We start from the raw sequence: 14,556 nt of genomic DNA on the forward strand, positions 1-14,556 counted from the left end.
GTATATCCTGTTCTCACAAACCTAATAAATATACCTGGACTTCTAATGCATATGGCCACGATACCCAAAAATGACCACTGCCTGGAGGCCGCCATTTTTATAGTGGTTGTGTCCTTTTGATGTTGGTCACTCTGAACATTTTTATTGTTGCCAACAAAAAATATATTGAATAACGGTAATGAAGTTGACGACGCTGACGTTTGACGTGTGTGTATATCGGATTGCCCAGTTTTTGGCAATTTGTAAACGACGCTTGGGTATATCGTCTGGAACAGGCGATGTATCTTCCTCCTTATTTAATACGTGAATATTGTATCACCATCTTTATTTAAAGGTATTTGGTTCACTGTTTCTCAAAATCCAATTATTATGAATTTTCTGTCTGTGTTGTTTATGCTAGAATAATATATTTTTACTGTATAAACCCTTGCTAGTTACAAACCATCATAAAATTATCTATATTTTAATTTTTATGGTTTTTTTTTAATTTTTATGGTTTTTTTTTAATTTTTATGGATGGTTGTACCTATTAATGTGGAACTACGCTGTACATGCAAGAAAAATAAAACTCGTAATAGTAAAAATAGAAAGAAAATAAAAGTGTTTTTAACTAACTTTGTTAAGTAAATACAAGCAAAAATTTAAATGAAGATCATCATTTTTATGGTATTAAGATTTATAAGATTCAAGTTTAAGTTTAGATTTATAAGATTCAAGATATAGTAATAAAACAAATATTTTAAAGTGCATACAGGGTGTTCATTTAAAAACTTCCCACCACGGATTTATCAAAAACCACTGTTTAAAAAAAAAAACGCCGAAATAGTCGCCGAAGTAGAATAGAGGTTTGTCAAGAGGGACAGTCATTTTTTCATAAAACTCAACTCGCCTATCGAAATCGTCTTCGAGTCATCGATGATGATGGAAACCCTATACTTGATAAGGCTGAAATGTATTTCCAGCAAGACGGCGCTTCTCCTCACTATGTTCTTCCCGTTCGGCAATGGCTAGACGACGAGTTTCCAGATAAATGGATAGGGCGAAGGGGGCCTATAGAATGGCCTGCTAGATCTCCTGATATAACGCCGTTAGACTTTCTTCTATGGGGTCATTTGAAATCTATTGTGTTTACTCCCCAACCTGAAAGTTTGGATGAACTTCGTCAACGCATCATCGACAGCTGCCATGATATCCCACATGTTTTTGAAAATGTCCGTCAGGAATTTGAACATCGCCTACCTATATCATTGTTTGGCCAAAAAACGGGCAACATTTTGAACATTTCTTTTGACGTATTTCGGCGTTTTTTTTTTAAACAGTGGTTTTCGATAAATTCGTGGTGGGAAGTTTTCAAATGAAACCTGTATATACTTCTAAATGCTGAATAAACTGTGACAATTATTATCTTAAACTAAACTTATATTAAGCATAAGTGGCCATATAATTATACTAATACTGTATGAAAGGTGCATCATCTAAAAGTAAACAACGAGCACAGTTGCCAAATACCTTTATTGCGAGAATATTTCTGGGCAAAATATACAGCGTTGCCGCTGTGTGTGGAAATTTCATGATTTAAAGAATCCAAATTAAAAATATTAATTATTATTAATGTTTAGTGTAAATATAGTACAAAATAGTTTTGGTTATTAAACGAGTTCCACTCTTTCTTTTGCTTTATAAGAAAATAAAGTGATATAATAAAGAATGCAATTCAGTTTCTGCTAATAATAATTTATTATATCACTTTATTTTCTTCTGTTAAAATTGAGTAATCACTGGCAACCTGGAATACTAAGCATGTTTATCAACATAATATACCCTCTGCCCCCTTTGTAGGTGTTGCGTTCAATCCAACGCAGCCAAGCTCAGATTTGCTTTAAACATCTACATAACAAAAGTAATCCCGAAGAGATTACTCTCTCCCACCTCCCCAAAAGTCTCTTTTACCCTTGGATTATGTTTTTTTTATTTTTTCGCTTATTTTATAGCGAAATCTATTATGGAAAAAAAAGTAGCATGAGTGCGGAACCAGGGCACTGGGCAAACTTTACAAACCATTGGTGTAATTAGTGCAGGTTTTTGTAATCCATTGAGGCACCAAGGTGGCACTTTTAGCCCTGAGTGCAGCCAGTTCCGCACGACCTACGGAAGGTTCTGCGGCTCTAGTTCCTATCCCGTGAGTAGAAACAAAGATAATTATACTAACGAGATAATTATACTAACTAGTTTACTATTATTTTCTTTGGTAGAAAACATGACGATATATATTTTTCACTAAAAGTGGCGGAAAGCCAAATTTGGGTCCGGTAAAGTTAAGTCCGGTAAAGTCTAAAAACCGATTTTTTTTTGAAAATTTTTACATAGAATGTGGTGGTTACATGAGTGTGGTCAAAATATTGATAAAAAAGTGAGGATGATTGGAAAAAATACAAAATTTTGGAAATTATGAAGGTTTTTCTACATACGTTAAATACGTACTTATTGCCAACTTGCACAAGATTTTTTAGCTCTTGATTTTGCTATAGTTAAAAAATATATATATTGGGGCAATTTTGGATTTCCCCAAATTTTATCACGAAGAGGGTGTTATCACGCACTAAATCACCCACTATGTATGAATAACGTCTTTAGAATAACCCTGTATTCGATTAGTTTTGATAACAAATAGGTTACAACTAAGGTGAGGTTAGGTGTGGTGTTGCCAGTTCTGTCGTCTACTGCGTTTTGTCACTCTGCAGCTTCAGCCTTGTCCCCAGTGTGGCTGACTCATGAGTGCCTTCTGTAAAGTGACGAATTCACTAAGTATTTTTTAGTCACCTGAAATGTTAAGTATTATGCGTAAAATAAATTCACAAAAACTGTCTTTACCTTTTCTCGTAACTAAATTTGTTTTTTTCGTGCAACAAACATACCGAAGACACCCATAATGTATTATTATTTTGGTAATTTTTAGATTTTGGTCCGAATTAAAAATAATATGATTCCGCAGTTTAGCGGCTTTTGTCATATTTGGGGTATTTTCACCGGTTTTCTTTTTTAAATAGCTTAATTTTATCTGGAAAAAATTAATAAAGTGGTGGAAGGTGTATTTTGCAAATAGTTTCTTTATAAACAATGTGAAGTACTCACAAATAGAGGTAAACTGATTTATTTAAATTTTTTGCTGTTTTTTTTGCATAAAATAAATGACAGTCGCTATCTGTCAAATGGGTTGTCGACTCTGTGAGTATGTGTGCAGTGTTTTGGTTTGTTCCGTTTCTCTATCACCGCGAGGGGAACACAAGGCGCTGCGCACAGACCATAGATATACCCAACTCAATCCAACCCAACCCAACCCAACCCTTTTTTTTTTTTTTTTGAGAGGTTTAGGAAATCTGTATGCAGACCCCCCAGGCATTGGTATTCGGTTTCCTGGGGGAGTGTGGGGATAGGGTGGCCAATCACGGCTTAGCCCCGACCCACTAAAACCCTTTCCTCTGTTCATCCCTGATCCATCTGGAACCCCGCAAGCATTACTTCAGATGGGGGAGAGTTTTATCTAGCCTTCTTCCGTTTCTCTCTCTTCAGTATTCTTTTGGTGTAATATTTCATACAACATGTTACTTATTTGGTCCCATTTTTCTTCTCTTTCTAGCATTTCTGTGATAATATTTTCTGCAGTAAGTCTTTTCCTGAGATTGTTGTACACTCTCTCTCCTCTCTCCATCTGGGACAGTAGAAAACCGTGTATTCGGCTGTATCTTTTTCGCCACAGTATAGGCATTCGTCATCATCTGTTTTTCCTATCATTCTCGTAAAAACCTTGAAGCTTCCATGGCCGGTTAGAAATTGCGCATATAAAAATTTACCTCTCCATGCTTTCGGTTTATCCATGGTTCTATCAGGAGTATTAGTCTTGATCTATCTGCATGCTTCAGTATCGTTGTCATTCCATTTGTCTTGCCATTTTTGAAGTGTTTGTTCTCTAGCTTCTCTCTTCTTCTGTTTTCTTTCATTCTTATTGGTGTTATATAAGGCGTTTTTTTATTCCACCAGCAGCTCTATAGGATGTTGGTCTGCTATTGTAAGTAAGGCTTCTGTTGGAGCAGTTCGATAGGCACTGCAAATCCGTACCGCGCCTTGCCTCTGTACTCTTCAGAGGATTTATCTATTTTTTTTATATTTCATGGCATCGCTGAAGGTATCAGCTGCGTACAGCATTATAGAGTTAGCAACGCTAGCTAGGACTTTTCAGTTGCTGGGTCGAGGGCCTCCTATATTTGGCATGAGTTTGCTTAAGGCCATGGACATTTGACTTGCCCTGGAAGCTATCTTCTCGACATGTGTTCCAAAACTCAGTTTCCGATCTATCCATACTCCAAGGTATTTGACCGCATGTTTTGATACTATTTTTGCGTTGCAAATATTTAATGAGGCGTCGATTTTTCGCTTCTTCTTTGTCACTATTACGAGTTCTGTTTCCTCTGTTGCAAGCTCCAATTTGTTTTTTCTTAGCCATTCATTAGTGGCTGTGAGCGCTACGTCTATTTTTGTTTGGATTTCCTCTAGGTCTCGTCCTGTGATTACCGCAGCGACATCGTCAGCATAACCCACTAAAGTGACTCCTTCTGAAACGGGTAGTTCGAGTAGACCATCATATATTATGTTCCAAAGGGTGGGTGCTAGAACGGATCCCTGAGGGACACCGCAAGTCATCTCTATTTTCCTCGTCTGTTCTTCGGCTTCAAGTATAATTGTTCTGTTAGTGAAATAGCTCTTGATTAGTTGGATTAGGTAGGGTGACAGCTTTCGACTTCTGAGTTCATTCACGACTTTGTCCCACGGTGCCGACCCAAAAGCATTTTTGATGTCAGGCGTTATTAGTGCTCCGATTTTTCGATGTCTATAGCTCTTTTTTTGGATTGCTAGTTTGAGTGTTTCTATAACTGTTTTTATTGCATCTGATGTAGATCTCTCTGTTCTGAATCCGTATTGGCGCTCTGAAAGGGTTTCTTGTAGGTTTAGGTTTGTACAGATTCTATTAAGAATCAAGTGCTCCAGTAGTTTTCCGAAGGTGTTTAGAAGGCAAATAGGTCTGTACTTTATTTGGTTCGCAGGGTTTTTCTTTGGTTTTTCAATGAGTACTAATTTGGCGATTTTCCATTTTTCTGGAAATACTTTCTCTTAAAGGATGTTATTTATTGCTGGTTGGAAGGCTTCTGGTTTGCTACTTAAAACTATTTGGACAATTTCGCTTGGTACCATCAATTCCTGGTGCCTTTTTTTGTTTTTAATTTATTAGAGGCATTTATGATTTCTTCCAGTGTCACTTCTGGTATGAGGTTTTTGTGTTGGATAGACTTCTGGTTCCCATACTATTTGGTCATGTACCGGAAATAGTTCCCTGGTTGCCGTTTGTGTCTGAGTCATGGATAGTGCTTGGCTTGTATTTCTGAGTTTTAGCTTCCTTGTGGCGATTTTGTAACCTTCCCCTCAGGAGTTGTTATTTATTTCCTCACAGTCGTTTTTTCAGCAGCTTCGTTTGGCTGTGCTAATTGCTTTGTTTAGTTCTTTTTTAGCTTCTTGATATATTCGAGGATTAGCGACTCACTTCTTGAATCTGCGCGTCTATTTGTCCTGGTAAGAAGTCTTCTGGATCTTAAGCAGCTTCTTCTTAGCTCAGCAATTTCTTCACTCCACCAGTATGCTGGTTTCCTGTTCATCGGATGCCTTTTCTTGGATGGCATTGAGTTGTTGCATATACTAGTTAGCGTATCGCAGATATCTTGTGAGGTTATTATTGGCCCATCTTTACCAATGTTTTCTATTGACTGGGCAAATTTTCTTTCATCTAGTTTCTTAAGATTCCAGCTTTTTGAAAGTTTTTTGTTGGGATTATAGGCAGGTTTATGGTTTTTGGCTATCTCAATTAAGATATACCTGTGATCACTTAACGTTTCTGTATCCAGGACTTTCCAATTTTTAATAGAAGTGCAGATTCTTCCCCTTGTTATCGTAAGGTCGATGATAGACTTTGCTTCACCTCTTGCAAATGTCGGTTCCGTCCCTAAGTTCAGAAGAGTTAAGTCTCTTGCAGCCATCCAGTCGCAGAGAATGCTGCCCCGATGGTCTATGCCCAGGTTACATGCGGTGGCAGTTAGAAGTGCGTGTGCATCTCGGCTTCTGTTTAGATTTACTTGTATTATTTGGTGGTTTGTATTAATTTTTGATATTTGGACCATATTTTGGGCACTTTCTTAAGCCGGTTTGATGTTGTCCAACCGTGTTACAGTCCAAGCAGGCCGCTTCTTCCTTACATTCTCTGGCAAAATGTCCATCTTTGCCGCATTTAACACATAGGTTTCTTCGATCTGGCCCGTCGCAGTTGTTAACTGTATGTCCAGTATGCCAGCATTTAAAGCATTTTTGCTCCTGGATTCTCTCCCTTATTTCGCAAATTGTCCACCCTATTTTAATGTTTCTTTTTTTGATAAGAATATCAGCTATAGGCCACGGCACGATGACGGTAGCATTTTGTGTATTTTGCCATGCTTTCTTGACAGAAGTTATTCTGATATCCTTGGGATCAGTAGCGAGTGTCTCTCGCATTATTGCTTCGCTGATTTCTTGTTCATTAACAAGGCTATCGAGATTTTTGATGTGGAGAATTTTGGTTGATACTTTTTGAGTGGTCTGCGCTCCCTTGATATTGTCGCTGATGGTGTCTATAAGTTTGTTTGTTTGTTCTCTTTCACCATTGTATTTTAGGAGAAGCTCTCCGTTTCTTGTTTCTTTGACCCCTGTAATAGCTAAACCTAGTTCTAAAGGACTAACTTTGTCTCTTATAGATTAAACCAGATCTGCATATGACATTCCGTCTGCTTTAATAATTAGAGCATCTTGTGCTCTTCTTGTTTTTCCAGCTGGTTTACTTTGTTCGTCGTCGCATATATGGATGCTTACGTCTGTGGAGTGGAAAATAAATTCAAACATCTTCTTAATCATCATTGCATGCTTGCAAACTAAAATTTAAGGGAAGATAACCTAAAACGAAACCTCAACTAACAGTAGCCAATTTTTGAATTTTGCCCTCAAGGCTAAATCCAAAAAAACCATTGGCAATGTAACAGTGCTGTTTTTTACCTGAACCGGACCAGTGTCGGTGCCGCCCTAGTGCCATAATTTTTTTTTACAATGGAATTCGGTATTAAACTATTGTGAGATTATGGCCAGACCAGAAGTCGCTCAAGTACATAAAATATGGCCGTATTATATATATACTTTATATACCAGACCAGGGACGGATTCAACCTCTTTAAACCTGTGTTGCAGAGGATATCTCAAGGTGATACTTTATAGTAAAATAAACTCTTCCAACTAAGCTCATATTACCATCGAACTTACCACAGGCAAGTTTATTTGATCGTTTAATACAAAGCTTCGGAGGCAAACGTAAAACTACTTTTAAACTTTTCTTTATTAAATCGTTGTACGTAGCCGAAGGCAGTTCCATTATTGTTTGACATCTTTCAATAATGACAGGTGACAGTTTAATATTGACTTACACTGGCATTTTTATTCATGCATTCTTCGGCCATTCGGCATATTACCTTTTAAAAAGGAAATAATAGCTTTGTTACTGATATAGGTATTGATAAAACACAACAAAATCAGTTTTTAATGACATTCTTATTATTATAAGTCACACCACACACACTTAGGAAAGCCTTAGAATCTAAAAAAGCCTCTCTAAAAACCCTCAAGGTAAGAACTAAGAAAGCCAGTTTTTCTTAAAAAAAAATCGCAAAAACTATCATGAATAATGAAGATGCCAATGAGTCAAGTGATTCTAGTGATGAAGACTATGTCCCAGACAGTAAAGTTGAAGATGCAGTGTCTGAAGTCGAGTCAGATGGAGACCCAGAAGATCACCTTTCTGGCTCAGACAATGAAACCATAAAAGGCAAAAAAAGGACCAAGAATAAGAAAACTACCAAAAGTAAAAAAAGGAATATTGCTAAAGATGATGAAGAAACTGCACCAGTGGTAGAGAGCCCCAAAGTTGAAGAAGACCAGAAAAAAAAGGCTGATGATCTGTGGGCTGATTTCATGAAAGACACAGGGTTTAAAGCTAAAAGTAGCAGGCCTAGTGAGAGTCAGACAAGTAAGCCTAAAGTAGAAAATAAACCCATAGTGAGTAGTGTAAGCAATAAACCCACAAATAAGGTAAAAGTTACACAGGTATTTGAATTTGCTGGTGAGGAGGTTAAAGTAGAAAAAGAGGTTGACTCAAATTCAGCAGAAGCAAGACTGTTATCAAAAGACACAAAACCTATTGCAAGGAAATCTGGAGGTCTTGGTGGTATTGGTAATGTCTTAAGCCAACTAGGAAAGAAGCAGAAAATTAGCACATTAGAAAAAACTAAGCTGGACTGGGATCGCTTTAAAAAAGAAGAGAATCTTGAAGAGGAACTCCAGACCCATAACAAAGGAAAAGATGGGTAAGTACACTACATATACATTGTGAAAAATTTAGAATTTGGGCAACCTTTAATTTTTTTTCAGGTATTTAGAGAGACAAGATTTCTTAGAGCGAGCAGATTTAAGGAGATTTGAAATTGAAAAGGAAATAAGAAATGTGGAAAGAGCAAAAAGGTTTAATAGCTCTCTCTAAAAAAAAAAATTTCCTCAGATTTGTTCAATACAGTATTTTTTGTATTTATGTTATACCTAACATTCCTGATCTGATTATGCAACTCATCAATTCGCTACTAGCTTTAAGAATAAGTAAATAATATTATATCATGTAAGTAATGGTTTTTGTGTTTTATTTATTTTTATGTTCTAGTTTGTTTTACTTACTATTATCATTTTACATTAAATATTCCTGTATTTGGTGAGGGCGCTAGGCAATTATTCTCTTTAATTTCATAGGTGGATTTTGCATAAATAAGTTTTAAATCTATTCTTTTCAACCTTATTAATTAAAATCCAAATTAAACATCAATCAAAAAATGGAACAAATATTTATTCAGCATATAGAAATTTCCAATTTAGTGATAATACAGAAAAATATTTTGAGGATATACTCTACTTATGTTTGCAATGCAAATTTTCACTATTCTTAAGAATATTTCTGCAAGATAATAAAATTCTAAACTGGGTTTCATTAAAGAAAGATCATTCTTAATTTTTCCTAAAGGTATCTTGTACTGACAGATTATTATGTAAATATTTATGAAATGTACTCATTTCTGAAAAGGTATATGGAAAAATTACCAGAATAAATCCAATTACCCTTTTAAATGGCCCTAAATTCTTTTCCTTACATTAGAAAAATATAGCATTAGAGGTCAGGGTTTACAACTTCTTATTTAAAATACAAAATCTTATTTAAATAACAGAGAGCAAATTGTTGGTGTCACAGATGGGGGGAAAACGACATACTCGACATACTAATGAGTTGCTAAAATTATACCAGCAGTATACATTCCTGTGCTCATAACTTAAATTTGATGCTTGCTCGCTATACTAGCAACAAATTTTTTTTGAGACATTAGAGCAAATTTATGTTTATATTATTGACATTCATATTATTCCATTTATATACATTGGACAAATTTATTCCCGCATTTACATTTTTTTTGGGAAAAATTAATCTGAACATAATGGAAACATATTAAAAGAAATAATGAACAGAATGTTATTATAAAAAGGTGTTCTTCCATTCGAAGGCAAGTCATAAAAAGGCAGTGGACTGTAAATTTTTGAATATTTTGGAGCAATACATGAAACTCTTGTAAAAGGAATTGTTGATGGAAAAATTATAAATGCAAATGCAAAACAATTAGCGGAGGCAAATGGAATCTTAAATTATATAAACACATTACCGATAGTCCACTTAATTGATATCTTTTTGGAAAAATGTTTTATCAAAAGTTTACAATTTTTGTAAAATTATTTGCTTAAGAAGGACATAAATATTGTTATAGCTGCTAAGATCACTGAGACTGCATCAAAATTTAATAATTTTGAATCTTTAAGTAAATATTTGAATCAAATTTAAAAACCACAAAAGAAGAAAATCTCAATAACCTCTTAGGTTTATAAGATTTAATAAAAGAAAATTGTAATTAGCGATGTATTATGATGAGTATAAAAATGTTGGCTCATTTTTTAAAGAACTTTTCAACAGAAAATAGGGTTAAGCACTAAAGAGTTACTCTAGTATCATTCAAAGTCAAAATATACTATTTGCTAAGTTTACAAACTTGTACTAAAAGCTTCCTAATCCTAGAATTTATAATACTAGTAGTTATTTGGTTATACAGGATACAGGATAAAAACAGGATACAGAATCGATTTTGATTGTACACAGAAACATATTTTATATAATCAAAGAAAAAACTAAAAAAGAAGAAAAGAAAAGGCAAGAACCAACGTAAAACAAGAATAATTAAAAAAAATCTGATCAACAGATACATATATAATTAATTTTAAATATCAAAATGAGTCGTTAAAATACTCTTCAATGATGTAGTAAGCATTTGGTAAAAATAATTTCTTTAGTTCCCTCCTAAACTTTTTAAGGTCTGTAACAATACTAATCGAAAAAGGAACATATTTTACGACTAATAAATATAAGATAGTTTCTCGTAAGTGAGGATGTGTAAGAGATTTACGTTAGTTACGATAGTAAGTTATTTACTTAACGAGTATTATGACTGGTGCAGGATGGTGGACTAACAGACTTGTGTATGAGTGTAGCAGTTTCCAATATAAAGAGTGAGAGAACTGTTAAAATTCTTTCAGCTACAAAAAGAGGTTTACAAGAGACTTTCAGACCAACACCACACAGATACCTTTATGCTTTTTTCTGAATAATAAAAATGATGTTAAGGAGTCCCTTGGAGCACAAACCCCAAAATGACAACCCATAACGGATATGAGAGTCTATTAAGACGAAATAAACTGAACGAGCAAACAACCCCCCCAACTCATGCCTGGCAACCCTGACTGCAAAACAACCAGAAAAAAGTTTAACAGCGAGGCCCAAAACGTGGTTGTCAAAGCTTAAACTCTCATCTATGAAGAGGCCGAGAAATCGACAATAATTCCCACCATGTATTGGGCTCTGCTCATCAAACAAAAAACCCTCTACATTACACTTAAAGCCCAGAACAAAAGTCTTATCAACATTGAATACAAGCTGATTGCAGATGCACCACTCTTTAATTTTGTAAAGGTCCTCTACTATGAGAGATGTGACTACTTTTTGATCTTTGTTATGCCACAGAATTGTAGTATCACCGGCAAACTGAACCACTAGTCCATGCAGTGATAGAGAGCTTAAATCATTAACGTATAATAAAAATAAATAGGACTTAACACTGACCTTTGAGGTACACCACATTTAAGGTGTGCTATCCCTGACGAAAATCCAGATGCAACCACCCTCTGGGTGCGACCAGACAGGTATGACTTCAACCACCCTAAATCAATTCTTAATCCCCAATCAACATTTATATATTTTCTTAACGAAAGACGAGGTAAATATTTTATGAATATCCAAAATAGTTATAGTTGTTTTGATATGTATTAAATGCTATACAGTGCTTTAATTTCAAAAGGAACCACCCTTAATAACTTTTCGAAAAAAAAAACAAAACTGTTTGAATCAAAATAATAAAAAAATCAAAACAAATTTGTAAAAGTTATATACCCGATTATAACTGATACAGCATGCCACACAACAGATTAGCGATAGGTAAAATTTAAGACTGTATTTATAATGTATCTATTTTCTTATTTACTTTTACTTATTTAAGAACAATACAAAGTATGCTTAAAATTATGACCATCTAATTGCGAACATCAACGCACCCTCTTTTCAAAATTTATAGCGACTGTTGACAGTACAATTGTGTTGTGGAATATATCTCAAAAAGATTCTCCTATCTGCTCTTGCACATTTTCTGGTATAGTTCAGTTCAGAGATCTATTAGAATCTTTGATGTGCCGCAAATAGTCCGTGCGCCTGTGTTGCTTGTATTGTCACATGACATGCATGTTTAAATCGGAAAATTTTATGTGGAAAGAGTCATAATGTAATATTCTAAGCGATATTTAACCATTTCATTAAATAAATGTTTTAAGAATTTATACATTTGATTTGTAAAATTTGACTGCATGCGCCCACGTACTATTTTGTTAGACGCCTGACCTCAGTCACAGCCACTCAAGCGTGCAAAGTTGCACAGGTTCGGCCTTAAAATTTATTTGTATTTAAAACTTTATTGTTCGGGATTTTTGGGTTTAGTTTTATTAAGTTAGAAATTCAGGATAGTTGATAGCAAGATAATATTTAATTTAAATATAGGATATAAGTACGTAAAATGAGTTTAACCAAAAATTTTAATTTAATAAGTTTAGCTTTTAGCGCCATCAGTGGGGTGTTTATAACAAGTGATGAGAGAATAGGTGGTACGAATTACTTAGGCCCATTTATTCTGTGGATGAAGACATTAAATATTTAATTTTTGACACAAAAGAGTAGAATGTTTTGGTTTGTCTTCAAATTATATATATTTCCTTTTTTTGGGTATTGAGATTTATTTTTACTTGGTGGTGATTATTAATGGGGATTTTGGCTGCCATATTTAATGTCCTTTATTATTGTGTTTTTTAAAAATTATTACATATTATGATATATTATTATAATAATATACTCATGAAAACCCCCATTTCTATATTTAGTACTAACTTCTTTTGATAAAAAGTAATTATGTAGTCAGAAAAGTGGAAGTATATTTTTTAAAATAAACTTTTAAATTAAAAATCATCTAGCTGTCTATATTTTATGCATTTGAAAGACACAAGTATTACTTATAAAAAAACACACTTTACATCTTGAATGTAATATTTATTAATTTGTTTGCCTTGTATTTAGTTATTGTACATATTAGAAGAGATTAGATAAAAATTAACAAAAATAAATGCTTATACTAAAAATTAAAAATCCTATACAAAACACTACATTTTAAGTATACTGGATCCTAAAACTACAGTGAGGATACTAAATACTTCTATAATTTAACCACTCTTTTGAATCTGGCTCAAAGAGTTAATACAATTTTCTAAATTCTGTTTTTTTGCCTTTGTTCTTTAGCAGTTTCTTCCATTAAGGAAGGAAACAGTTTATCTGTTGCCGCTATAGATTCCATTTATAGCGGCTTTTGAATTTTTCCTTTATCTCGCACATCAGCATATGGATACTAAAGGATTACATTATATAAACTTCATTGTGTCGCTGAAGGACAACAGGGGCAGTAAGCTGTAAAAAACAAAATTTTAAACTTGTTTAATTAATAAAAATATGGTTTTCTTACTATGGCACAAAATTTTCCCAGAGAATGGAAATCATACATCAATCATACATGTATCATACCATCTTTCGGCTAAATAATATATAGATCTTTCTTCCTCCCAAAATTTTTTAAATTTTCTTCAAATATTCTATACACCACCCGATAATTCCGTTACAGCAGCTCTTTTCTTAATTATCTTATGCTTAAATCCAGGTTTTATCAGGTATCTCCGCAAGATTGAGACTGAGAAATGTTTGTCCCTTGCCGATAAGGTGTCCTTAACATCCTTAATCCTTAACATCTCTTTGGTCAGAACCTCATTGTTTTTGTATTTAGAATACACACCTTTCCTTAGCAATTTGGCAATATCCGTCTTAAGTCCCTTTGATTGTCCTGCATCTTTCTTTTTTATTCTGCCTTTAATCCTTTTTTTACAGTCATATTGTCCTACAGGGAACCCCTGTTAAAAACGCTGTTTTTTGCAAAGCACTACAATCATTTGTGAACTGAGGATCATTCCTTAGATTGTTATAGATATTTAGATAAATTTGTTTGGCGTCTGTACTTAATTACGTTTTAAAACTGCTTGATTTTTCTCTCTAGCTTCTACTTCCCTTACTTCTTTTTGCTTTCTCAATCCTAGAAAATGAACTATCAGAAATATATAAGTCTAAATCACTCTCCAGATCACTCTTATTGTTTTCATCACAAATGTTATTGTCTTTTCTGTGCACCCACGGTCTCCATAAGCCCGCACAAACACTTTCCTTTTCATTTGCCAAATTTTCCTGCCTATTTTCCCAGGGTCGAAACATTTTAAGGCCTTTAGGTATAATACCAAAACAAATCCACAAACACAAATAAAAAAAACACACTTCCTCACAGTAAAAACTGCAAACAATTTAGACGAATACAGGCCAAATTCTAAATTCTTTACTTTCATAAACGTGTAAAAAGCAAAACCGGCAAAAAACATCAAATAATAACCTCACATGATCCCCCTCCCAACTATTAACGGTGATAGACCCATCCAACAACTATTTTAAAGGCGATAGACCCATCCTTCAAGATCTCTTTAAAAACACGTCCAAAGTAATACAAAAACAGCCCAAAAATATGTTTGGGTACGGCCCCGTAATTCTCATAATCAGTGGGATAGAGAGAGATACACAATCACTTGCACAGCCTAAAGTAGGAACCGCCAGAA

At 34.4% G+C, this 14,556-nt stretch overlaps 1 protein-coding gene across 1 annotated transcript; it reads left to right on the forward strand.

The window, feature by feature from the left end:
* The first annotated feature begins 7,542 nt into the window (after window positions 1-7,542).
* LOC126733427 (craniofacial development protein 1) lies at window positions 7,543-8,798 on the forward strand. The gene is made up of 2 exons (XM_050436739.1): window positions 7,543-8,483; window positions 8,548-8,798. The coding sequence occupies exons 1-2, from the start codon at window positions 7,798-7,800 to the stop codon at window positions 8,654-8,656; spliced, it is 795 nt and encodes a 264-aa protein (XP_050292696.1). The 5' UTR covers window positions 7,543-7,797; the 3' UTR covers window positions 8,657-8,798.
* The last annotated feature ends 5,758 nt before the right edge of the window (window positions 8,799-14,556 follow it).

This window comes from Anthonomus grandis, chromosome 2 (genome assembly GCF_022605725.1).
Source record: "Anthonomus grandis grandis chromosome 2, icAntGran1.3, whole genome shotgun sequence".
NCBI classification, from domain to species: domain Eukaryota; kingdom Metazoa; phylum Arthropoda; class Insecta; order Coleoptera; family Curculionidae; genus Anthonomus; species Anthonomus grandis.

Coding starts and splice junctions, on each gene's coding strand:
- LOC126733427 (XM_050436739.1), top strand. CDS start 7,798: ATGAATAATGAAGATGCCAATGAGTCAAGTGATTCTAGTGATGAAGAC. Junction 8,484..8,547: donor CATAACAAAGGAAAAGATGG/GTAAGTACACTA, acceptor ATTTTTTTTCAG/GTATTTAGAGAGACAAGATT.